General features: G+C 38.2%; 1 protein-coding gene across 2 annotated transcripts in view; it reads left to right on the top strand.

Annotated features, from left to right (window-relative positions):
* Nucleotides 1–27,669, top strand: part of MACO1 (macoilin 1) — a 63,222-nt gene that overhangs the window by 18,390 nt on the left and 17,163 nt on the right. Inside the window, exons 2-6 of one of the 2 annotated variants that reach the window (XM_023732094.1) lie at nucleotides 652–793; nucleotides 2,290–2,416; nucleotides 6,250–6,373; nucleotides 7,915–8,093; nucleotides 9,271–9,772. In XM_023732094.1, the coding sequence (XP_023587862.1) occupies nucleotides 7,973–8,093; nucleotides 9,271–9,772 (623 nt within the window). In that variant the 5' untranslated portion in view covers nucleotides 652–793; nucleotides 2,290–2,416; nucleotides 6,250–6,373; nucleotides 7,915–7,972. Of the gene's footprint in view, nucleotides 1–158; nucleotides 794–2,289; nucleotides 2,417–6,249; nucleotides 6,374–7,914; nucleotides 8,094–9,270; nucleotides 9,773–27,669 lie in introns of those variants that run through there. The other variant, XM_012555789.2, reaches the window with a different exon arrangement.

Raw genomic sequence — 27,669 nt, 5'->3', positions numbered from 1 at the left:
GGCAGGAGGGGACAGGAAAGCTGGTGATAGGGAACCCAAGGTTGAGAAGGGACAGTGTTGACATGTCGTGGGGTTGTTAACCAATGTCATAAAACGGTATGTGTAGACTGTTTAATGAGAAACTATTTGTTCTGTAAAACTTCATCTAAAGTACGATAAAAAAAAAAAAAAGTCTGGCAATAGGATGAAAGCAGAAACATCTGCCTTGTATTAAACCAGGTATTAAAGAGATTTGCAAAAATGTCAAAAAAAAAAATTTTCAAATACTCTGCAAACAGATGTAGTGGGGTGGGGAGACAGCAAATTTGAAGCCTTTCAACCGTGACATTTTCTTCTAATGAAGAACAGCTTGAAAGCTGTAATTTTGAGAGTGTTGCAGTATACTGAAGTCAGATATTTAGCACATTTTTAAATAGTGGTGAGATTTATTTATTTGTTTTCCATCTCAAATGGAATTTTTGGTCATCTTGATAGCTGTGGGGCTCAGAATAAAATTTAGGTGGGCCATTGCAGTGTCTCTTTCTACCCTTAATCGCCATTATTTTCATGGTATTGGAAGTAATTTTTTGTCTCTTTTAAACAGAAACATTGTGTTGTTTTTTTCTAGGTTTTCACAAATGACCTTGAATTCTTTATTTTTATATTTTGCAGTACATTTTTATACCTGAAATTCCTGGTAGTGTGGGCACTTGTCCTCCTGGCTGATTTTGTCCTGGAGTTCAGATTTGAATACCTGTGGCCATTCTGGCTTTTCATCAGAAGCGTCTATGATTCCTTCAGATATCAGGGACTGGTATGTTTACTAATACATGTTTTCCAAGAATGAGGGGTTTAATTACCCTTCTAAGAAAATCTTCATTAGCTAATAGTGAAACTGTTTAAGGTAGATTTTATTAGCAATACTTAGGTGACTCTATTGGGTCTGTGGGCTGCAACTGGCCTCTACAGCTATTTTGCCTAAACTCACTGATCAAATCGTTTCACTTCAGCCTCCTCTCCTTTCCAGTTAGAAGTGGGGGTGGCGTGGGGAGGAGGACTTCGGGAGGGAGACAGAATAGGGGAGGAAGCAATAATTGCTTACTCCAATCTCACTCTGAAATATTTCTGGAGCCCCTGTCACTGTGCTGTTGATTGAGTTAGAGTTTTAACAGTGGCCCTCAAACTTTTTGGTCTCAGGACCCCTTCACATTCTTAAAAATTATTGAGCGCTCTGAGGAGATTTTGTTTATGGGTGGTTACATCATCTATGTTTACTGTATTTGAAATTAATACTGAGAAAATTTAAAAATACTTATTTATTAATTCACTTAAATATAACAGTAACAAACTCATTACATGTCAATATAAACGACATTTTAAAAATGAAAAATAACTACGTTTTCCAGAACGAAAAAAGAATTAGAAGAGTGGTTACCTTTTTGGGAATCTCTTTAATGTCTGGCTTAATAGAGGACAGTAGGATTTTCGTATCTACTTCTGAGTTCAGTCTATTGCATTATAACATGTCATGTAGCTTCTAGAAAATTCTGAACTCCTGAGAAAACGAGAGTGAAAAAGACAGATAACATCTTTATATTATTATGAAAATAATTTTGGCCTTGAAGACCCCCGGAAAGGGTCTCAGAGATCTCTAGGGATCCCCATGCTATGTTTTGAGAACTACTGTGTTAGAACAAGGGTACAGGCCTGGGCTTGTTCCCTTGGTTGACCTGTTAGTTCTGTTGTGTTCCATAGCCACATCCTAAACCTATATCTCCTCTACCCAAGCCTGGAGAAAATCCATGCTCTGAAAAGATGGTTTTGAGCTCATGTCCTATTGGTGATAGTATACTAGGGCCCAGAGGAAAGCTATGTCATGAAATTATTAACATCATCATAGTTCTTACTAATATTTTGGTTTGTCTGTGCTCCAGTAGGCCTATCCTTCAAGAATGAGACTCTTTAGGAATGGTTTGTCGGAGAAAGGAAACTTTTTTGTGTTAAAATTCAAGTTCTTTCAGATAACCCACCTGTGGAGTACAAATGAACTCTCTGTGGGCCAGCCTTAATTTGTTCTGGTCCAGTTCTTCATGTTTGACGACCATAGTTTTACTCTTTGATGTTAAATTAACCATTATTTTAATATATCTTTAGGTTGATTTTAAATGTTTAAAATTTCATCTTATTGACTGGCTCTGTAGTTATTGCATGGTAGTTTCAGAGATTATGTCCAACATGTTTTTAACAGCGTCTGCTTGAAAGTAACAAGTTCTAAGATTGTTTTTCATCTTGTTTTGTTTTTCCCTTTAGGCCTTCTCAGTATTTTTTGTTTGTGTAGCATTCACGTCAAATATAATATGCCTGCTGTTCATCCCCATACAATGGCTTTTTTTTGCTGCTAGCACGTATGTATGGGTTCAGTACGTATGGCACACAGGTAAGTCTTAGTGATATCTTAGATGGATAGAAAACTTCAATTCAAATTTTAAAAATATGATTTCTTTGAATACATCATTTAGAGTTGATTTTAAGTAGATATTTTAAAGTTGCCTTTTCCTAATAGGTTGTAATACACCTTTTTAAAAAATATATTTTGTCTTTTTTTCATTATTTGAATCAGAAGATTATCCTTATGATGTGACATCTTGATTGTAGGTATTTCAGTTACTGACCCTGAGTACAAAGATAGCCATTTAAAACAAACAAGCAAAAAAAGAAATGATTTCTATTTAGGTAGGTTTAAAGACAGCCACGTGCCAAATAGGAAAAATGTTCATGGATTTCATTATCGAAAGGAACATCAGAGGTCATTTAGTTGAACCCTTATTTGGCACAAGAATTGCTACAGCATCCCTGGCACACAGTGATTTCACCTCTGATTGAAAACCTGCAGGGACAAGGAACTTACTACCACTCCTGGCACCCTATTCCATTTTTGGGCAGCTGTAATAGTTCTTTGTTATACTGAGCCAAAATCTTCCTCCTTCTACTTTTGACCCAATATCTCTTAACTGTTTTGGGACTTGCTGATCTCTTAGAGGATCTAAAGAGGCTTTCCCCAGAAAGATACATAGGAGTGCACAAAACTTTTCCTTAAAATTTCAAGGGGCTACAGACCATACCCTCAAGCCTATACAGTGGGCCCCTGCCTTGGAACACACTAAATGAGTATAGTTTTTCTTCCATGTTAGCCATGTTAGCATTTCTTTAGATATTTAAAGACACTATCATAACCTTTCAAGTCCTCTCTTCTGTAGGAAAAACATGTCTGGTTTCATCAACTTTTCCTTATATGGTATTTTAAGTATTCTTACCATCCTGGTCTCCCTAGTTCCTTGGTTCTCTTAACCAAATTGTACTATTACAGGTAAGTTCTTACTAGAGCAGAGCTGCATAGTCACCTCCATTCTTCTTAGAGCTATACTTCTGTTATTTCAAACTAAGGTCAGATGAGATGTTTTGACAGCTCCTCCCCACTGTGAAAGCCTGAGTGTGGTATGCACTGGGATGTGAGGATTGGTTCACAGGGCATCACATTTGTCTGCAGAGATGCATGAAGCTTCATTCTTAGGCCCAGCTGCAACCTGTAGGATTTTGACTACTGAGGGAGCACCAAATAATAAAAGCTCTCTGGAGCAGCATTTCATCCTCTTCTCAGAGCTGTTAAGAGGATAATGTTGGTCCATGTAGAAGACACATGGAGCTCTATTTAAAGTGTCCAGCATGAGCATGGTGTTTTCCATATTTAGCATTCTCTTGTATCTGATTTGATTTATAAGCTAGCACAAAGGTTCTTTAGTCTGCTTTATTGTAACTAAAGTGATTTTTTTGTACATCAGTTTCTACTTGTATTTCCTTGTCCTGGGCCTCAGTTTTGAGTGAGTTGCCGTTTACAGTGCACCTGGTGGGGTAAGATCCTTCGCTCACCCTCTCTGTGCCTCAGTTTCTTCTCTGTCACAGAAGGTGGAATAGTCTAGATAATGTCTAAGGGAGTCCTTCAGCTCCACTCTTCTGTGACTGATAAACTATGGCAATTCCCTAAATTAATAATGTCTTAGTAGTTGAGAAGAAACTACTTAGTAACTATTAATGGAACCTATTGAGAATTATTTCAATGAGTGGCCCATCAGGGCAGCAGTGATCCTAATGTCATAAATGATACTGGCCTTTCTTTAACCCTAGGCTCAGAAATGCGTGTTAGAATAGCTAAATTGTGAAATATGTTTTAATTTGGGATGACTGGTGCTTAAAAAAGCAAACAAACAAAAAACATTGTGTCCTTATTGAACCAGACAAATATGAGTACAGTTTATATAACTTGAGGCTAATTTTTCTTTCAGTTGTTAAAATTTAAAATTCTTAAGCATATAGGGAATGGTTGACAGAATTTTATATGGCTACAAAAGAATGATGAAATTATTGTAAACATTTTTCCCTTGCTGTTAAGAGGAGAAATAACCAGTATACAAAACTATGTGTACTTGTTCAGAAATGCTTTCAGCGTGTTTTTATTTTTTTTAATAGTTGTAGAATTACAGGATTTTTTTCCATAATTTGTTCTTACAGTGTCCTTATTATATTTATAATAACTTTAGAACATCATATAGGGATAGGGAATGCAAATTTTTGAAAATGCATTTTGAAATGATTTTGAAAATGCATTATCTTCTGATTTGCTGTTTTTGTTTTTACACTGTGGGAAAAAAATTTTTTGGTATGTTAAATCCATAAGAATGGTTGAAGCCATTAGCTGTCTTCACAGAATTTCCAATGTCATTTTATCTCACAGACTAGGTCTAAGGGGACTTGAGTTCTAGTTAAAAGCAGACTCAGAACAACCTCTGTGAGCTTGGACTCAATTTGCTTAAACTCGGTGTCTGTCTCACTTTTCTCTTTAATAAAATGAGGAAGTTAGACTAAATGATCTTCTTTCTAGTTCTGAGATTCTATCATTTTTCTGTAGTTTTATCCCAGAGTTCCTTAGCAAAAAGCCATTTAGTTCTTTAGGTCACTGTTTTTTCCTCCTCTTTCTCTCTTTTGTAACTTTCTTGTCTTACGTAGTCTCAAAAGAGCTTTCCAGACTTACTGCACCTCGTGCCTCTGTAGTCCACATTCATAAATTACCCCATTATTAATCATGTTTTGACATAGCTGGACCTATCCTGCAGATTTTTTTTATTGTTGTAAATATATATATAGAACAACATTTGCCAATTCTACATTTTTCAGGTATAGAATTCAGTGATATCAAGTACATTAATTATATCCTACAGGTATTGATTCTAAAAGGCCAGTGAAGATTATCCCATTATTTGCATCCTATTTACCTTGTTACAATTTGCTTTTTCCTCCCTTGAAAATTTTTTTTAATTGCAAAAGGAATATGAGCTTGTGGTTAAGGAAAAAAAAAATGTTTTTGAACAATACTTAAATGTCAGAAAAATTTCTTTGAGCTGCAACTCATTCTTAATTAAAAAATTATTTTTGTATAACATTCCTTGTCAGTACAAATCTTCCTCATTCTGTTGAAAAGCAGTATTGTATTTCACTGTATAGATTTATCATAATTAAATAGCTGTTGATGGACATTTAAGTTCATTCTGAACGTTTACTACTGTAAATAGTACTACAGTGAATGTTCTTATACATTTATCCCAGGGCTCTTTTGTATTTCTATAGGCTAGATTCCTAGAAGTGTAATTTCTGGGTCAAAGGTACAAGTATGTTAAATTTAATTATACCTCCAAATTGCCCTCTAAAAAGGTTGTCCCAGTTTACGTTATTGCCAGATATGAGAATGAACTTTCCCCCTGCACGGACCGTTACCAGTCTTTAAAATTTTTGCCTGAGGTTAGAAAAATGGAATTTTATGGTTTTACTTTGTATTTCCCTGATTAACAGTGAAGTTGACCAGTTTTTCGTATGATTTTTAGCCATCTGTATTTCTTCTTTGACGACTTGCAAATTTTCCCCTTCAGTTGCCTTTTTATTGATTTGTAGGAGCTCTTTGTATGTGAGGGCTATGCATCCTTTGTTTTATATAGTGAACATTTTCCGCCAGAATGTTTGTCTTTTAACTTTATCTTTGCTTTTATGGCATCTTGGCATCTTTCGTCATATAAGAACTTTAGTTTGGATCAAATTGCTTTTTATTAATTCATTTAGTTGAAAGTCTTGATGAAAGTTACTGTAGCTGAATCAGTCTCCTGAACAATTCATCTGTTACATTAATGTGTCATTGATGCTTGTCTCTCTGCTGCTTTCCCACAGAAAGGGGAGTGTGTCTGCCTACAGTGTCCCTCTGGATACTCTTTGTTTATATTGAAGCAGCAATTAGATTTAAAGATCTCAAAAATTTTCACGTAGACCTTTGTCGTCCGTTTGCTGCTCACTGGTGAGTGTTATGTGTATTCCTAATCTATAATTCATTTCAATATTTAAATGTAAAATGGTAAATTTAACTATAAATTTTTTCTTAGAGATTTTACATGAGCCCGGAAAGCAGCATAGCATGGTGGTAAAAATCATAGTCCTCTATTCAGGCAGATGAGCGTGTGAATCCCAGCACTGTCCCCTAATAGCTGTGTTGCCTTGGGCACATCACCCTCTTGAAGCCTCAGTTTTCTTACCTGTCTATTGAGGACCTGTTTCATTTGGCCATGAAAAAGAGGTGATATATGTAAAGTGTTTAACTTACTGCCAAGCACTTAATAAGGGCCTAGTAAATGTTAGCTATTCTTATTATAATCCGATATTGATTCAAAAAAGTCTTGATGAAATATATGGCTATTTCATGAAGCTTAAATGAACTTAGAATTTTCTTGGCCTATTTTAAAAAGTACAAGAGTATTATTAATGATTACACTTTGTGCAATATAAATGAACATTAAGATATTATTATTCATTTAACTTTAACCACAAAACATCTTTTAAAGTAAGCTTGATTCTTGTTTATATCTATTGTGGAAATCATCTGATGTATGTTTTTCTTTTAAATACACCACTTTTGGCTAACATTTATAGCAGAAACCAAAACAATCAACTAAGAATATACCATTTCCAATATTTTTAAAGTCTTTTCACAAATAAGTGAATTAAATAAACCTGGTCAGTAAAACTTGTCACTTTAAATTTGTAGTGAGACCGCATTTAGACTAATTATAATTGATAAATTTTAATGCTGATGAAGCTTAATATGGGTTTTGACAGTGTTTGCAGAAGCTTTGAAAAGATATTAGATAAGCTGATGAGTTGAATGAAAATAGTTCCCACTTATTATCCCAGAGATTAGAGTTGTAAGTATAGCTGATTTAACTTGGTAGTACAAACTAAATGTTGGCACTGATAATTATCTAATCCTTTTTAAAATGATTCTTGAATTTATGTATGACAGAGTGTTTATGAACTAATTTTCCCAGAATAGCTGGTGACAGCACCCGTCAGGCAGCAAGAGGATTAAGTTAATGCAGTCATCTGAATTTGACCCAGCCTTGTAGTATTAAAAACCAAATATTTGTAGCCACCCATAAAATCTGTACCCTGTTAGTTATTAAAAGCATATAAATACCTAAGTTCTGACATACAAGGCAATTCCATATTTTAAAAAAATGTTTCTTCAAGACATTAGCCACCGTATCTACCAGTCAGTGTGGTGGCTTTTTGAGTTAGTTTGAAGAACGCCAAAGTCTGATGGGAAGCTTCTTCTTTCTTATGGTGTAGCAGGCCTGCTGTTCCCTGGGAGTTGGTTCTGTGTGCTTTCGCCTCTTATTTCCTAGCAGCATTATATTTATATATGTGTTTAACTGAATGTTATCTTCAACTGCCATCATCAGCTAGAATTTATTTTTTAATTGTAGTGATAGATGTCATTGTGTGCTTGATGCATGTGTTATTGGTTTTAACTTAAAATTACTAGCTGGATTGTCTTCTTTCTAGTATTGGGTACCCTGTGGTGACTTTGGGCTTTGGCTTCAAAAGTTATGTAAGCTACAAAATGCGGTTAAGGAAGCAAAAGGAAGTCCAAAAAGAGAACGAATTTTACATGCAGCTTCTTCAACAAGCTCTCCCTCCAGAACAGCAGATGCTACAGAAGCAAGAAAAAGAAGCTGAGGAAGGTAGGTCTTTACTCTAAAGCTGTTGGCTCTATAGGCTAGTTATTATCTTGTATGCCAGTAGAATCTTCTCTTTTGGAAAAGTTCCTGGGACTTTGAAAGATTAATAAGGATTTTCCTGTTCCCCGGAGCTCCTTCTCAGGGCCATTGCTTTATTTGGTCATACTTCATGGAGTGTGGGTGATGTTTCCTGCCTACTGTCTGAAGACTGTGTGCTTTTAAATATGTTCGTTGTATTTTTTAAATATTTTTTTTATTATGAATATTTAAAAATATTTATTCTCAGCAGCAAGATAATATATAACTATGTAGTTTTGTAATTAAAGCGAGCAAAAAAAGTATAAGCAAGATAGACATGTGGACATGTAGAATTGAGTTTTATCAGTCAAGATTTTTCTGAATAGAGCAAAGATGAATAGGTCCTATTCTAAATGGTTCATATAATGTAATGTGTATTTTAAATTGAACCCTTTCTAATAAGGCTTCTTTCATAGGCATTTAGTCAATAGAAATGGATGAATTGACAGTGATACCAGTTTTCTTTGGTTTGAATGTTGGAAGTTTAGGGTCATGTTTTTAGTCAGTCCAAAATCTTATTTTCTGGTGTGGTGCAAAAATATCTTTTCAAGTAGTCTTCAACAAGTTGAAAAGTGTAGGCCTGGCAAATGATGCACACTTCTTATTACTTCAGCACTAGAGTCAAGAAAATGAATAAATGTCCTGTATTCAAACATCACATTCCCTACTTTGTTTCATTTAACCCCTTTCTTTTCAGCAAATTTGCTACTAGCAGTTTGTTTAATCCTGGCTCTTTTAAAGTATGGCCTCTAAGAGGGATACCTGTGTCCTCTCACCCAGTGATAGACAAGTTTGATTTGACTTATATATAAAGTATGACTTAATTAAAAAATCCTGATCTTATTTTGAAGGCCAAAACTTAATGGATGGCATTTATAAATGATGGCGATTTTCTAAATGTACGCCTTCTTAAGTTTATTTGGATTTGCCTTTTAAAGTTACATAATGTGCTGTGGTTATTGCTTCTAATGAGTTTGCAAATTATAGTGAGTTTCTAAGCATAGATACTAGAGTTTGCTGACTCAATCTCTTTTATGTTTTTAAAAAACTAAATATTCTGGTGTGGGTTTTTTTGTTTGTTGGTTTGTTTTTGGTATTGTAGCAGCCAAAGGATTACCTGATATGGATTCTTCGATCCTTATACACCACAACGGAGGTATCCCAGCCAACAAAAAACTCTCCACAACTTTGCCAGAGATAGAATACAGAGAAAAAGGGAAAGAAAAGGACAAGGAAGCCAAAAAACACAACCTTGGAATAAATAACAACAATATTCTACAACCTGTAGACTCTAAAATACAAGAGATTGAGTATATGGAGAACCATATCAATAGTAAAAGATTAAATAACGATCTTGTGGGAAGTACAGAAAATCTCTTGAAAGAGGACTCATGCACTGCTTCCTCAAAAAATTACAAAAATGCCAGTGGAGTTGTGAACTCCTCACCTCGAAGTCACAGTGCCACAAATGGAAGCATTCCTTCCTCGTCTAGTAAAAATGAGAAGAAGCAGAAATGCACCAGCAAAAGCCCAAGTACACACAAGGACTTAATGGAAAACTGTATTCCTAACAACCAGCTAAGCAAACCAGATGCACTGGTAAGGTAAGTGTGTGTGCTATGTCCTTGCCAACGCTTTCCAGTAAACTTGACATACGTCTTGAAAAACAGACACCCCATATGGGCCTGTAGGAATTGTTTGTGATCAGATACTGTGACTCTTAACCCTGCTGTATTCGACATCCTAAGTGTTTGTTGACTCCGTGGTATTGCCCTACAACGAGTTTCCCCTCAGGTTTTTTCAGTGTTCTGAATAAGAGATGACAGTGATTACTTACCACATTTGACAGATTTACATGAAATTTGATTCTCCTAGTGATATTGAGAGGTACTTCTGTAGTCCTGTCCTTTTCTGTTTGCATATCCGAATTCAAAGTTCCTTTGGCACAGGCACAAAAAGAAGAGTTTGTGCCCTGTTCATGCAGACCTCTTTATTTGTAAAACAGATACAAAAGGGGAAGGGGGTGCTGTTCTTTACACCTTGTGCTTGTTTTTTCCACTTAGAATGTAAATTATTCTCAGATAACTCTGGAGGAGTTGGGGTTTGAAAAGTAAACTTTTTCTAGAAATTGCATAGGCAAATACAGTGTCAAATGATTATTAAACATAATCACAAATGCTCCTTTTCTCATCTTTAGTTAAAATAATAGTGTTTTTGTATTACCTGGGCTGGCTCAGACTTAATTGTGCTGTATTTTATCTGGTATGCGTTAAGTAAACACAGATATGTTCCTTTTACCTCAGATCTTTCAATTTGGAATGTGAGATCTCGACTGGAACTTTCTTTTTAACTCAAGAGGGCAGTTGTAACTCCCTCCCTCCAATAAGTTATATTCCTCTTCCTTTGGCTTACTTAAGGGCAGACAGTTAATTCTAGGAGGGAGGGTTTACAGTGTTGTAGATTGTATGAACTAGATTATTAGTTTGTTTAATTTTCTGATTGGCAGCTAGGCTGAGGGAAATATGGGTTCTTTTGCTAAAGGCTCAACAGGTTTCACAGCCCCCAGGCCATTTTTGGAAGCATACCATGCAGTTGCTGATGCCAGTCTGGCATTCATGTCTGTTTGTTATGGCATTCTGCCCATCAGGACCTGCAGAGAAAACATTCAGCAGAGAACCCTCTTCCATATGCCCATGGATAAAAACCAATTGAGCTGACCTTCTATTTCAAAGACAATATCCTAGAAATCCACTAAGACCTTTTGTAGTTGAAAATGTATCTGCCACAAGCTTTTTAACATCCTTTCTCTTACACAATTTTAATAATAGCAGTGAAGTCAAAAGAATTTTCTTCTGTTGGTTGTTGCAGAGAGAGGAGTCCAAGCTCAGTCCTATGATACTGTCTTGCTTGGCCCATTTGTACTGTTGAGTGGAAGATTGACTCTATTACCTGATCTGTCTGTGGCAGAGAAGTTCAAGGACCCAGACAGCCGGTTGTCCAGTAAACTAGGGGAGATGACATGAATCTAGTGTCCCTATGCCTGCTCCTGGGCTCATTAATGTGTACTCTGAATTTCCTAACCTATAAACTATAGGGCCTCAGAGTATTGCTCTGTTTTAGGAAACTACCTGTTGCCACCTAAATAAAAACCCGTTGCCATTGAGTTGATTCCACCTCAGCGACCCTATAAGGCAGAGTAGAACTGCTGCCCCGTAGGGTTTCCAAGGAGTGGCTGGTGGATTTGAACTGCTGAGCTTTTTTGGTTAGCAGCCGAGCTCTTAACCACTGTGCCACCAGGGATCCGCCAACTAAATAAATAGAAAATATTTTTAAATTGTTTTGTAAACTTCTGTACGATTAGTTTCAACTTTTAATGTAGTATTATAAAAAATAAGATGACCAAAATACCCAACAGTGGGGGAAAAATTTAAATATTTATTTTACCTCCATCCATTTGATGAACTCCTAATACAGACATTACAGAATCATATTTTACAGCCATATTAAACAGTATGGGAAGGTGCGCTTGACATAATGTCTTATGAAGAAAGCATAAAGCAATTTTATTTAAAAAATTTTTTTCTATTATACACAGGAAAAGAATTTGAAGGGAAAGGAACCAAAATATTAATAGTTTATTGCCCCCATGATAGTATGGCAGCATTTATTTTTTCCTTGTGCTTTCATGCATTTTTAAATTTTTCTATGATGAGTAACAATGGAAGAGTTTTAAAAGAAGGGTATCTATCTGAGTGCATTATCCAGCTTGGTTGTAGGAGGCCTTATCTTAATTCCTCTCACCCTTCTTGGCTGTCTCCTCTGTTTCCTCTTGTTTGACTTCAAGTAAGTTTGATCAGTGTTAATAAGACTAATCCAAACCTAACATCTTTGAATCATTAGCTAGAGACTGAGTTTGTTATTTTCAGAGGGAGAGGGCTGGACTCAGTGGTCTCTAAGGCGCTTTGAATGCAAACATACATGGGTTGACAGTATGTACACGTGCCCTTTGCTTCTGCAGGCACACCCAGGGTTGTGCACAGTTCCATGCTGGCTGTAACTTCCACAGGTATGTTTTAGGGATAAGATTGATCTACCTTTTTTATATATAGATAAAAAAAATAAAAATTTGAAAACCAGTACCGTATTGTTACTTTTAGGTGCCGTGGAGTTGTTTTCTACTCTTAGTGACCCCATGTGACAGAGGAGAACTGCCCTGTGGGGTTTCCTAGGCTATAATCTTTACAGAAACAGATTGCCAGATCTTTCTCCCACAGAACCACTGTGTAGGTTCAGACCATCAGCTTTTCAGTTAGCAGCCCTATTAGTAACAAATAAATTGTGACACCCTCTACAACTGTGTTTGTCTCAATACCAAGGTTAAAAACTGCTATTTTTGAGGAACTAGTTCAGTTACTTTCGGGAGTAAAAATTCATTGTTACTCCACTTTTAAGGAGAATCTTATAGATTGATGTTTGATCAATAAGGTTTGATGGCCATTCCCTGTGAAAGGACAAGCAGTCCTTCAAGTTGTTTCTAAAGCTCTCCAAGCTCCATGGGATGTTCTGTAGTATTCAGTATACAAGGGATTGGCAAACGATGGCCTTCAGGCCAAATCTGGCCCACTGCCTGTTTTTGTAAATAAATTTTTATTGGAATATAGCCACTCTCATTCATTTATGTATTGTCTACGGCTGCTTTCACACTGCAGTGACAGAGTTGAGTAGTTGGAGCAGAGACCATGTAGCCCACAGAGCTGAAAATACTTACTATGTGACCTTTACAGAAAAAAGTATGCTGACCCCTGTTGTATAGTAATTGTTTATTTTGAGAATTTTTTTCCCTAGGAAAAAATTTCCATAGGACAGAAGCTGGGTCTCTTCATTTTTATATCTCAATATAAAAATAAAGTGCTTAGTGAATGTTTGTTAAATAAATGAATGAAATTGGGACAAGGAACTGAGTGAATGGAGCAGGCTCTGGTCTGCTAGGAGAATGTGGACAGAAGGTGCTGGATAGATCACTAAGGTAAAGGAATATGGGGGAAGGTGGGGAATTTGGGACTAAGTGTTGCCTGTAGTGTCCTTCCCAAGAAAAGTATGGGAACTTGCCAAAGCTAGTCTAAAGTCCTCTTTTGGTTTGAGAAATACATATCTTACAAAATGACCCTATTTCTGTCAGCATGATTTCTGAATTCTTTACCCAACATATTTAAAAACAGATTTTTGTTGGTAGCCAAGAATATTTTTTAATTCTGGTGTGGGAAAAAAATCTAGACAGAAATAGAAAAAGCAATGAGGAAAATCAATTATTTTATCTAAGTACTGGATTAAAAAGAATCACGTAAATTAGCATAGCATTTGTTTAAGTTTTTTCTTCAGTGGTCAATTTGAAGATATTTTAATTATAAAAAAATTATAGAAAATTTAGGCAGAGAAAAGGGAAAAGTTGTCACTTAGTCTTACCACTTAGACACAAAACACTGTTAAAATTTTGTTGTGTTTTCATCTCATCTGCTAATTTTGCATAGTTGTGGCTATAGTGTTTATGCAAGTTTTGTGTCCTGCTTTTTTCTCTTAAATTATATCAAAACCATTTTTCCAAGTTAGCCTAACCCTCCTTCTCAGCTGGTGTGGAATATTCCATGGCAGGCCTATGCCATCATTCAGCAGTCACCCTCTGAGATCAGGCAGGTCTGGGTGCGACATTTGAGCTGCTTTCCTGAAGTTTCAAGGCCTGTAGTACAGGCGGAGGAATCAACAGTTTTGTTTGCATTTGGCACAAAGCTCCCTCTCAAACCCAGCCCAAGTCTCTGGGATTTCTTACTGGTGATTGTTACTTGTTTCAGTTTCCTGGTTAAGGGTGGGAATTTAAGACTTTGAGCTAACAAAATGTAAAGTGATCCATACTCTAGAAATGTTAAAGCAAAAGTCTCTTCTGGTTTATTTCAATTCCACTGTATTTCTTGTACCCAAGACAGAAGGTTCATCTTTTTTATTTTTAAGCACTATTCTTCATATGATATCAAGTCTTTAAAGTAGTTGAATAGTGTCTAGTGCCAAGAGTCATAAAGCAGTTTGCCACATTTTACCTACTAGAGTAACATTAAACAGAGTAGAATTTAGAATGATTATTGTTTTGGAGGGGACTGGAAGCGATCTTAGAGACATCTACATCAGCCTCCCCAGCCCCATCATTTTATCAGTGAAATAGAAGGCCCCTAGAAGATTAAGTGACTGGTCCAGGTGACCTAATTAGGGTGGCAGTGCCAGGACTAGAACTGAGATTTCCAGACTTCTACCTGTTGTTATGCCATGCTACTTTTTAAAAAGTTTAATGTTGTTGTTAGTTGCTTTTGAGTCAATTCCGACTCATAACGACCCCATGTGTAACTTGCTTTATTTCTCTGTTTCATAATTTGTTTTTTTGTTTGCAAATAAAACCAAATGCTGGCCGTAGGATTGACACCAGAGCTTGATTTTGTGTTCTCCTGGCTGAAAACTATGGAAGAAATGCTTAGAATTTCAGAATTCATTTATCTTTTCATCATCTTTCTGCTTGAGAGATGCTGTTTTAAGTTTTTTTTTGTTTGTTTTTTTTTTTTTAAGTTCTTTCTCATGCCAAAGACAAAAGGGCGTACTTATCTCTGACAGAAGACGGCCAGCCACTTGTACGCTTGCAAGCTTACAGGATCTCTGAAAATTCAACTCTGGTTAGGGCTGGCTTAGGAATTATTCTTGCTCACGCAGCCTAGAGCCACCCAGCCTAGGATTTGCCCTTTATTTCTGGGATAGGCTGAGCTTTGCTAGTAGCAGACCTAAGGGCTCTGAACTGGAAGACTTAAGACCGGGGATGAAGAAACAGTCAACTAACCCTGCAGAGAGGCCATCATTGACTATGTTTCTCTTTCTGCTTGGAAGGCCTGTGGGTCCTGGGGTGGGCATTGCCACAATGGTAAGTACCTAGAAATCTTGAGGCCGTGGAAAGGGAGAAAGTCATTTCTTAAAGGGAAAATAGAAATTTGGGGAATGTTGGAATATATTGAATACTCTTTTCTTTCTCTCTCAATTCATTTGGTTATTTTACCAATTGTTGTTAAGTTGATTCCCACTCATGTTTGTCAGAGTAGAACTGTGCTCCTTATGGTTTTCATTGGCTGATTTTTTGGAAGTAGATTGTGAGAGCTTTCTTCCCAGGCATGGGTGGACTTGAACCTCCAGCCTTTTGGTTAGCAACTGAGTGTGTGGAGTGTGGTGGATCGCTTTTATGTGGACTTTCTTGCCGTGGTCTTGTAACTCCCATTCAGTGATTGGGTAGGACTGTGCAGATAAGGTACTTGTGGCCCACCAAGGGGATTGGTCAATTTTGCCATCCCACTAGGCTTACAGGAGAGCCAGTTCTAGAGCAGAGGGAGGATCTCAACACCACCAAGGGAGAAGATCCAAGAACAGAGCATGTCCTTTGGATCCGGCATCCTTGCGCTGAGAAGCTCCTGGAACCAGGGGACTGAGAGAGAGAACTGTAACACTGAAGATGGCTAGAAGTGGTAGCTGAGAAACGGCAGCAGGAGAGACTGGCAGGAGACAGTGTGTTCAGCTTTCCAGCCCTGTAGCAAGAAAGCTGAATGCCTTTGGGCAGGAGGCTTGCTGGCGGAATAGGGTACCTCCGGGTACTTGGTGGGGCTAGGTTTGCCAACCCACGGAGCTAGAGCTGAGCACCTTCGGCTGAGGCTTACTGGCAGAGTGGGGTGCCTCAGGGTACTTATCAGCAGAGCTAAAAGAGCTTTGTAACACTTGCAGGAGCAGGGCAGAGGCCGAGGGGCCATAGAGAGAGGTATGCCTGTGGGCATGGCTGAAAAGAGGCTGTCTTGATGGAAGAACTGTATCCTGAGCATTCCTAAACATGAAATGTAACCTGTTACTTCCCTGATAAGCCCCATAATCATGAGTATTGTGTGTGAGTTCTCTGTGGCCACTGCAATGAATTATCGAACCCAGCAGAGAAGTAGAGAGTGCCCTGGGAGGGACGGTTGGTGTCTAGAATTGGTAAAGATGGCAGAGAGAGGAGACATGTCTGACCTCCCCCTCATAGAAATCAGCCTTGGGCTGTTGATCTTGATTCTCCTTCCCCTTGTGAAGTTAGAGGAGGTCAGATGCCCCTGCCATGATATTCTTACAGTGTATTAATCATTTGTAACATCCAGGACTCCTTGGCTATTTTAGGCACATCAAAATGTTATTACTTATAACTTGGTTTGCTCATACAGTTCTGTTTATTTGGAGCTTGAGAGCCTGGAGGGAAACGGAGATTTTTTTTTCCAGGACTCTCTAAGCAAGCGGTGACTCTGTCTCGAGAGGGGAAGGTAGGAATAGAGAAGCACTTTCAGAAATTTTAACTCATTTATTTATGCTGAGGAGTGTTTAACTTACACTCATACACGGGAAGTAACTTACTATATCAGGTTCTTAGAGAAATATTTTTGTAGCATGTAGATTGATAACAATATAGTTTACAAATAGGCTATATAGTGTTCTAGTCCATCAATGACTATGTTGATTAATCTGTTTTAGCTGTCTGTGATAATGAGTATTTGTGACTCATCACTTTCTAGTTTAAGCTGGTGGGTTAGCAAAATATTGTTCTTCCTTTCACTTTCAGGTACATATAAACTTTATATTTACATTTTATGATGTTAAATTTCTCTTAAAAAGGACAAAAATAGCAGAAGCTAAAAACAGCCAGCTTTCATCTTTGACTGGACTTTGCTGGTGCCACAAATTGCCCAAATATGGTGGTGTGACTAGTAGTTCATAGTCTTTCATACTTCTGAATTTAATCTTATCTTCCAGATACACCCAGCATTTAAGAAAATATGATTGCTTTGTAAACTCTAAGGAGCCCTGGTGGCACGGTGATTAAAGCACTCAGCTGCTAACTGAAGGGTTGGTGGTTCAAACCCACTAGCTGCTCCATGGGAGAAAGATATGGCAGTCTGCTTCCATTCCTTGAAGATTACAGCCTTGGAAACCCTATGGGGCAGTTCTAATCTGTCCTATAGGGTTGCTGTGAGTTGAAATCGACTCGATAGCAACGGGTTTGTTTGTTTGTTTGGTTTGGTTTAACTTCTGACTTATATGTTGTTGTTAGGTGCCCTCTAGACAGTTCTGACTCATAATGACCATGTGTACAACAGAAGGAAACACTGCCCAGTCCTGCTCCATCCTCACAATCATTGCTGTTTGAGCCTATTGTTGCAACGACTGTGTCAGTTCATCTCATTGAGAGTCTTCCTCTTTTTTGCTGACCCTCTACTTTACCAAGCATAATGTTCTTCTCCACGGACTGGTCCCTCCTGATAACATGTCCAAAGTACATAGGATGAAGTCTTGCCATCCTCGCTTCTAAGGAACATTCTGGCTGTACTTCTTCCTAGACAGATTTGTTCATTCTTCTGGCAGTCCATGTTATATTCAGTATTCTTTGCAAACACCATAATTCAAATGCATCAAGTCTTCTTGTCTAGCTTCCACATGCATATGAGGCCATTGAAAATACAATGGCTTGTGTCAGGTGCACCTTAATCCTCAAAGTGACATCTTTGCTTTTTAACACTTGAAAGAGGTCTTTTGTGGCAGATTTGCCCAATGGAATGCATCGTTTGATTTCCTGACTGCTGCTTCCATGGGCATTGATTGTGGATCCAAGTAAATTGAAATCCTGGACAACTTCAATCTTTCCTCTGTTTATCATGATGTTGCTTATTGGTCCAGTTGTGAGGATTTTTGTTTTCTTTATGCTGAGGTGTAGTGCTGTTACAGCAGCACTAGATAACTAAGACAGTTATGAGCCACACAGTTGAATGCCTTTGCATAGTCAATAAAACACATGTAAACATCTTTCTAGTATTCTCTGCTTTCAGCCAAGATCCATGTGACATCAGCAGTGATATCCCTCTTTCCACATCCTCTTCTGAATCCAGCATGAATTTCTGGAATTTCCCTGTCCATGTACTGCTGCAACCATTTTTTAATTATCTTCAGCAAAATTTTACTTGTGGGTGATATTAGTGATACTGTTTGATAATTTCCACATTCTGTTGGATTACCTTTCTTTGGAATGGGCACAAATATGGATCTCTTCCAGTCTTTTGGCCAGATAGCTGTCTTCCAAATTTCTTGGTATTGACAAGTGAGGGCTTCCAGCATTGTATCCATTTGTTGAAACATCTGAAGTGGCATTCCATCATTTTCTGGACTTCTTCCTTCAATACCATCAGTTCTCGATCATAAGCTTACTACCTCCTGAAATGGTTGAACATCTATCAATTCTTTTTGGTACAGTGACCCTGTGTATTCCTTCCATCTTCTTTTGATGCTTCCCGCGTCATTCCATATTTTGCCCACAGAATCCTTCGATATTGTAACTCAAAGGTTGAATTTTTTCTTCAGTTCTTTCAGCTTGAGAAATGCCGCGTGTGTTCTTCCCTTTTGGTTTTCTATCTCCAGGTCTTTGCACATTTCATTATACTACTTTACTTTGTCTTCTTGAGCCTCCCTTTGAAATCTTCTGTTCATATCTTTTACTTCATCATTTGTTCCATTTGCTTTAGCTTCAGTACATTCAAGAGCAAGTTTCAGAATCTCTTTTGATGTCCATTTTAGTCTTTTCTTTCTTTCCTGTCTTCTCATTGATCTTTTGCTTACTTTATCTATGACGTCCTTGATGTCATCCCACATCTCATCTGGTTTTTGATCCTTAGTGTTCAGTGCATCAAATCTGTTCTTGAGATGGTCTCTAAATTCAGGTGGGATATACTCAGGGTTGTACTTTGGCTCTCATGGACTTGCTGTAATTTTCTTCAGCTTCAGCTTGAACTTGGAAATGATAGTCTGTTCTACAGTTGTCCTCTGGCCTTGCTCTTACTGATGATATTGAGCTTCTCCATCATCTCTTTCTACAGATGTAGTCGATTTGATTTTTGTGCATTCCATCTGGTGAGGTCAACGTGTATAGTCACCGTTTATGTTCTTGAAAAAAGATATTTCCAATGAATAGGTCATTGGTCTTGCAAAATTCTTTCATGAGATCTCTAATGTCATTTCTCTCATCAAGGCCATATTTTCCAACTACTGATCCTCCGTCTTTGTTTCCAACGTTCTCATTCCAATCACCAGGAATTATCAGTGCATCCTGATTGCATGTTTGATCAATTTCAGACTGCAGAAGTTGATAAAAATCTTCAATTTCTTCATCTTTGGCCTTAGTGGTTTGTGCGTAAATTTGAATAATAGTCATATTAACTGGTCTTCCTTGTAGGCGTATGGGTATTGTCCTATCACTGACAGTGTTGTACTTCAGGTTAGATTTTGAAATGTTCTTTCTGACGATGAATATGACACCGTTCCTCTTCAATTTGTCATTCCTGGCATAGCAGACCATATGATTATCCAATTCCAATGACCAATACTAGTAAATTTCAGCTCACTGTTGCCTAGGATATCTATCTTCAAGTGTTTCATTTCATTTTTGACAACTTCTGATTTTCTTTAATTCATACTTCATACATTCCACATTCTTATATAAGGCTCCTTAATGTAGTCTTGCTACTTGAGAAAAAAACAAAAGGTGACAGTTTGTAGTACATTCAGTTTTTTTTTTTCATTTCCCCACATTTTAGTATGTCTAAACACAATTAAAAATAATGTGTCCATTGAAAAGAAAGAGCCATATTTTTAGATGTTGATTTTTAATGATCAGTGGATTCACTGTGATTTGGTATAAATAACTATGAAACAACAAAATGAAGAGGGACTCCAGGAAGGCCCTATTTTGTCATCTTAGAGAAGCGCTTTAAAGCAACAAGGGAAATTGTAGGCTAATGTTGTTTACTGGAAGAACAAAAAGATCCCGCATCTTCTCTTACGACTGTCCGTCTTTCCTTTCCATTGTGTGGAGCTCGTTTGGGTACTGGCCTGGATCAGGACTCCTAGCTCTGGAGTCAAGCAAGAAAGGACAACTGGTGCCAGTTGTAAGTTACAGCAGAAGGTGGGGAAGAAGATTCAGAGCATTGATCCCAAGGTTGTAGACACAGAGCAAGAATAGGATCCAAAGCTAAGGCTTGATTTTTGGGATGAAGCAAGACAGAGCAGTCAGTTCAGGAGGTAGAACCTACAAGCATCCCCTGAGATGGGTACCCTTTTATGGACCTCTGAAGGGTCCTGAGTGGGAAATCACAACTGTTTACACAGGAAAGATAACAAAGAATTATCTTGAAAGGTAGAAGCTCATCCTAAAAGAAGGTAATGGGAATTATTCAAGATTTATTGTTAAAGACGGGGAAAGTAGCAAAAGAGATTATATAATGTGAACCTATGAAAAAATATCAGATATATTTTACATGTAAGCTGAATAATTTTTTAAATAGTATATATGAAATGGTCAATTTTAGTTGATTATAGGTGATATTTATTTTCTGCATCGTATATTTTTGTGTAGTTTGTTTTTACAGCAGGCTTGTACCCATAATAGAATGTAAGCTCAATGAGGGCAGGCACCATCTTTTCTTTTATCCACCACAGTACACAGTGCTTGACACAGAGTAGGTAATAAATAATTGTTTAATGTTAGCTTTGTATGGGGAAAAGTATTAGAGAGGAGGAAAAGAAGATGGGGCCCAGTAATTTTGTTATAGTGTAACTCACAGGCCTTTGAAATTTGAAAAACTAAATATTAAGTTAGACTGGGCCAAGGTCCAGACATCCATTGTCAGAATATTTGTTGTTTTGAGGAGGTTGTTACCGATTTTATTTCTAAAAAATAGACTTTCCACTCTAAGACCCCTGTCCTTGGTATTTCCCAGGGAGTTTTTAAATTATTCTGTCAGTACAAGGCCAAGATCATAGAAGAAATCTCAGTTTGCCTTGTCTCATTCATCTCTCCTGGTGGGTCTTGCCCCCTACTCCAGCCCAGACCATTCTCTTTGTCTCTGTGGTGGCTGGAAAGAGCTCAGATCCCACACTTCTGTTCCATCCTTTCCGTCAAGGAAATCCCCCAGGTTAAAAAACATTTTTGGCTGCTTTTATATCATCTCGGATACTAGAGAGAGAATGGTTCATTTGCTTGTTCTCTTGTATTTGAATGCACTTTGCTTGTGTGTTGGAAATAGTTTGCGGAAGAAAATCTGACCTTGGGAGACAGCAATTTGGGCACTGGGGGCTTTACCGTGGCCGCTTTCCCTGCCTGCGCAGCCTGCACACCACGGCACTAACAAACTACTGCTGCGTGACGACTTGCTTGACCCCTCCGTGGCCAAAACACCGGGGCTTTCTGCTTCTACTCAGTGCGTGGAATTGTTTGTAACAATATTTTTTCTAGCTGAAGTAAAAATGTACAAAATTAATTAGCATAAGGACTCATGAAAATTGGACACTTAGAGGTTCTAACTAGATTAGATTAAATATGTAATCTTGGATGTAGCAGCTACTAAATTATTTGGAAATTATATGGGGAAAAAAACAAGTAGTGGAACCATATGTGTATTTGGTAAATTTAGTGTGTTTGTTTTCTGCCTCCATGGAAACATATTCCTGATTTGTGTTTGTCTCTCACTGTCTCTGAGCAGATAAACAATGCCAGTCACTAAAGTCCTCATTTATTTTTATTTTCTGCTATGCTCATAATATTTTAGATACCCAGAAGTCTTACTTGGTTAACCCTGTTTATATTAATCCACAATATAGTTTGAGTTCATCTTAACCATTGCAGGAATTTAAAACTACAATATTCTGGGATATAAATGTTGTAATAGAAGCATGATGACTTTATCCTTAAACAGAGGTCTCTTTTGTGACTTGAAATCCATGTTGCATGGTCAAAATAGGCATAACAATTTAAGCAAGCAACTTACCTAATGTTTCCATATCCAGGTGGTCAAACAAGAAGGTGATGATCTATGTTGTGTGAATGAATAAATTATGAAATAATGCATAGGTTATGTAGGGCTTCACATCAAAAACATTTTTTGCTGAGTACTCAGTGTCTTCTAAGAAAACGGGGATTTCTAGTTAGAAGATTTGAAAGTTTCCTCCTTAGGATTGAGGAAGAACTACTGTAAAACTTTGAAAGGCTTCATGTTAAATTCTGAGTCAGTACCTCTGCTGGCATGTAATGAATTGAGATTTCTGACTAAGGTGATCAGGGGTGGATTCCCTGAAGGGGAGGTACCCCTAAGGAACAGGAACCATATTCTTTAAATGTTACTCACGCTGTCATTTAGAAACTGGCTCTTTGGATACTTTGCCAGCCAGTGTGGGTGTATTTCAATCTTTGTATATCTCTTGGGGGCCTCTTAGACATTTTTTCTAGCCAGCACGGCCTCTCAAGATGAAAATAAGCTTTGGTTTCTCATTTATGGAAAGAGTGACAGTTCTTCTCTATGGTAAGGTATATTTCATCTTTCTTGTTACAGTGTTGTAAAAGATTCACAGCAGAAACACAAAATTATGAAAGGACCATTGCTCCTACTATCTTCCCTGGCTCTAGAGCAGGTGTTGCAAGTACAGACAGGAGCGGAACAGGGCACATGAGTGAGTGGGACAGGCCGGGTGAGCGTTTTGGTGTCCGGGGTTGTCATCATTGATACTCAGTACTGCACCTGACCCCCGGTAGTGTGGAGTACCAGAGAGCACATGCCCTTCCCTGCCACTTGTTGCCATGGGGAATTGTAGGCCCAGTGTTGCCAAATCTTCTGGTATTTTAAAGACATGCTAAAAATAGACATCTTCATGTGAAATCTCCAAATTAAAAAACAACAACATTTTTTTAATATCCTGTGGAGGGAGGGTCAAACAAAACATGTTTGTGGGCCAGATTGGCTCAGCAGTTTACAACCTCTGCTCCCGACCTTTCCTGTTATGCTTGTATTTCATTCCCTCCCCACCCCTCACTCCACCAATGAAAACTTAACTCTTCTATAGGAAGGACTTTCCTGCTAGGAAATATCTGGTAAATCCCATGAATTAATCCTCCATGTATTAATGGAACTTTCTTGCTTACCCCTCCCCTCAGTTTCCTGCACTCCTGGAAAATACTCACCTCTTGACAGTGCCTCCCTGGAGTCAGAGACACTCCCTTTACTGTTGAATCCCCATGCCTAACAGTGAGGCTTTCAGAAAGACCACCTAGGAGGAGAGGGGGGACAGCTTTGTGATGAGAAGGGTGGTTTGGGGCCTTCCTGTGTTCCCCAAACCAGGAAGTGCAGAACCCAGTTTAGGCCACCTGTGCTAGGACTGGTGACTTCTTTCATGCCAAGATGTTTTTCTGCTGTGTTCTTGAAGCATAAAATACACCAAAACTCAGAACATGGACACTAGTTAATCACAGACGTCCCAGACCAGCTGGTTAAGAATTCGACCTTCAGCATCATCCCTGTAACTGTTGGTGGTGCAGTCGTGAACCTAAACCTGACCAGTGTTGGAACAATGCCTGCTCTCCTGTGCCAGTGTTGGAGCCAAGTGACTTTCCAAAGGGAGCCGGAACAGAACATTAAGTTGTAGCTCTAGAATTTAGATTTAGAAAAACTATTGTTTTGATAGGAGCTAATGAGCGGGAAGCAGTTGATGTAGATTTAGGACTTAGGAACTGAGGTATTCTCTACTTCAGAAAAATGAATTCCCCTTTTTTGGAGTGACCTAAAGAGTAAAAGAGTTGGATTTTCCCTAAGGCTTTCAGATTATTCTGAAACTGGCCAATGACATGGGCAAATCTAAGAGTAACAGTGAACACTGAGTTGCTAAGGAAGGCAGATTAATAGTCTCTTCTCTTCAAATAACTTTTCTCCCAATTAAAAAACCATAATTAAAAATAAGTTATACATGTTCATGATGTCACATTTTAGAGATAAAGAACAGTTAATCACTATTTCAGTTTACATCCTCTCAGTCTTTTTTCTTTTGCATACATACATACTCTTTTCACAAAACTGAGCTCATACTGTGTGTACTGTTTTGTAATTTGTCTTTTTCACTGGACATATCGTGAGCTTTCTCCTGTGTCATTGAATAGTCTTCATCAATGATTTTATAATAGTTGAATGGCAGTCAGATACATAAATATACTAAAATCTATTTAGCCAATCTTCTGTTGAATATTTAAATGTGTTTGACTTTTTTAAAATTTTAATAGTGCTGCAACAAATGCTCTTATGCATGAATTTGTGTGTGTTTCTCCAGTTCCTCAAAATAAATGTCTGGGAGTAGGATTTTAAAGACTTTTGATGCAAACTATCAGATCCAACCACATTCCTTTAAGGACCCTTCTTAAAAATACTAGTTCTTGGCACTCATAGCTTTGCTCTTGAAGGGCTTCAAGAAGTCAGTTCCATATTTCCCTAAATGGCCGGTTGTGTGAAAGACTCCAGAATTCCTTTTCCATCTCTCTGTGCATTCCTTAATGAAAATTAATGTGTTTTCTTTTGTGTTTGACAGATTATGGAACAGAGACATAAGGTACTTTGTAATACAGTTTCATCTAGTAATTTATTTTTGGACACTTGTGCCTTATAAACAATTGTAGTAACCACAGTGAGACCTGAGGTAGCTTCACTCTGGTATTTCCAATACTGTGGTTTAGAGAATATACTGGAGCAGCTTTAATTCAGGGTAGGCCTCACTTAAGCTGAGATAGATCCACCATATAGACTTAGAATACATTTTTATGTGAGTGACCCATGCTGCCTGTCCTGTCAGTGTGAATGACTTGAAAAGGAGGAGTGGAGAGGGTTGATGCAAAGGGTAATCGGTATTTCTTGGGGACAGAGCTTTGATTTATGAGCTTAGCTTTCTACACAGACAGCTGTGTGGTCTCTAAACAAGTCTTGTCTTGTATGATTAATGTATACCAGGGGCTCTCCTAATGGAATTAGGTACTTACCAGGATGGAGCAGTTGCTCTTCGTTCATTCTTTTCACGTACATCTGCCTTCTTGGTAAGCAAATGCTCATTTGCCCCTATCCCCTAGAGGCACTGTATAAACTCAAAATCTGTCAGCCTTCTGTAGATCAATTGTTTCCAGAGCCTCATGTGTCATAACACTGACCCTGTTCTATTCTAAGCACGAGATGGACACAGAATTAGAGACATGGACTATAAATATTAGAAGAAACCTCATAAATACTATCCCAACTTCTGATTTTATAGCACAGTCAGTTGCTGGCTTCAAAGATCTTGCACTCTTGTTAGAAATAAGATAAACACACAGAAAAATCAACAGCACAAGACAGTGGTTGGTGCCAAATGAGAAGCGACAGCAGTGCTTTCTGAAGGAGAGGGAACTTTGGTCTCTGATGATCAGTGTCTCATGCTGGAGAGTTTTTCTGTTTGTTCAGTTTTTTTAAACTGGTCCTTGAAGAAAAGGTAAAATTGAAAATTGAAGGCCATTCCTACCATGCGGATGGTATAAGATGTCTGGAAATAAGGTAGGTCATGTTATCTGGTGTGAAGGGTTTGTTAGAAAACCCTTCTGTACATCCTTGGCTGTATAATTTGGAGATGATCCTCTGAAGCCCCTTTTCTTACGGAGCAAGCATCATTACAAGTTCTGTGTTGCAGGGCGTTGGGCGTTTCTGTCAGCTGGTTCTTTAGAACTCAGATAACCAGAAAAGCAGACACTCTTTGTGAGGCTCAGCCAGCAGCCCTGTACGTTTAGGTCGTTTTCTGGAGTGGGTATCGGGTGTGACTTGTAGAGTGTTGGGGGAACTGATAGCAACCACTCATCTGTCAGTGGAGGCTTGCATGTTGCTATGATATTGAACAGGTTTCAGCAGAGCTTCCAGACTAGGACAGACTAGGAGTAAAGAACTGGCAATCCACTTCTGAAAATCAGCCAGTGAAAACCCTGTGGACCACTGCACAACTCAAAGAATGTAATCAATGCCACAGATTGTATATGTAGAAATTGTTGAATTGGTATATATTCTGTGTACTCTCAAAACAACAAAAATAAACTAAATGTATAAAAAAAATCCTATAGATCACAGTGGTCCAATCCACAACCAATCATGGGGATGGCGTGTTTCCTTCCATTGTGTATGGGGTCTCTATGAGTCTGGGGCCAACCTGATGGTAGCTAGACCACAGCCTTCATCTCTAGGTGAAGCCTTGTCTGTGATTAGGTCTGCCTGTTTTTTGCAGGACTTGCTTTCCAGGGGAATTTACTGCCCCAATGCTTTAAACATCCTCTGTACTGTATCTCAGTCAGGCCCCATTCTAAACCTTGAAGTTATTGGCAGTATTCGTTGGAGACTTCTAAACTTTTGATGAAGTCATAGTGCTGTGAGCTATAATAATTCAGTAATTCACAGAAGGTGAGGATTACAAACATTTAGACCTTTTCAGATACTTAAAAACAATACTCATTTCAGCTAAAAGCTGACACTTGAATACCTCAATTTGTCTTACATCCAAAGATATTTTTCCCGCTTAGCCTGCCTGTTAACATTTGGTCAGCTAGATTACCTCTTATTAAAATGTTAATACTTTCCTTTAAAAATTAAGTAGTTATCAGTCGTTTACATTGTAATTTTCCTTAGTCGTGATTAGGGGAAAGGTCAAATATAGTTAGAGGTAGAATTCTCACCTTCCATGTGGGAGGCCTGGTTTGATTCCCAGCCAATACACCTCATGCACAGCCACCACCTATCTGTCAGTGGTGGCTTGCAGCTTGCTGTGATGCTGAGCAGGTTTCAGTGGGGCTTCCAGACTGATGGACGAGGAAGAAAGGTCTGGCTGTCTGCTTCTGAAAAGCAGCTAGTGAAAACCCTATGGATCACAATAGTCTGATCTGCACCTGATCACGGGGATGGCGCAGGACAGGGCAGTGTTGCATTCTGCTGTGCACAGGGTTGCCACGAGTTGGGGGCCAACTTGACAGCAGCTAACAATGACAAGATCTAGTTAAGATTCAGTAGATAACAGGGATCCTCAACTTGGCAATTTTGTTTTGAAGTCAGCCTGGGCTATGTGATGGGGACACCTGAGGAGCACTGCTGTAGCTGGGTCCCAGCTCTTGCTTGTGAGTTAGGTAATCTGGAATTCAGAGGTTAGCTTCACAGCTCTTCCTTAGAAGTCTTTTTAAATTATCAATAAAGTGGTTAGGAGAAGTTTCTGCACTTAAAATCTAACATTTTGAGTTCATCAGAACCCTGCCTTATATAATTGGACAAAAATAGACATGTTTATTGAACACATAGACTCTAGCTTTGCGATGGGCTTTGTCTGTGTCCAAAGTGCTGACGCCATTGGGCAGGCCTTTGTAAGGGTGAAAACTGGTTTCACCAGAGCTGGGCAAGCAGAAAGTGCATTTCCATCCTGGCTAAGCCTCGCAGAAGTTTGGTTAAGATCTATCTGGTCCTTTTTTGTTTGTTTGTTTTTAAGATGGAATTGTAGCTCTTCTTGGGGAGTGTTTCTTTTATCCCTTTAATGTTCCATGGGGTAAGGAAGAGAGTGG

The sequence above is a fragment of the Trichechus manatus genome, unplaced genomic scaffold (assembly GCF_000243295.1).
Source record: "Trichechus manatus latirostris isolate Lorelei unplaced genomic scaffold, TriManLat1.0 scaffold00048, whole genome shotgun sequence".
NCBI lineage: Eukaryota > Metazoa > Chordata > Mammalia > Sirenia > Trichechidae > Trichechus > Trichechus manatus.
The sequence above is the reverse complement of the archived record's forward strand: the minus strand, read 5'-3'. Positions and strand labels throughout refer to the sequence as shown.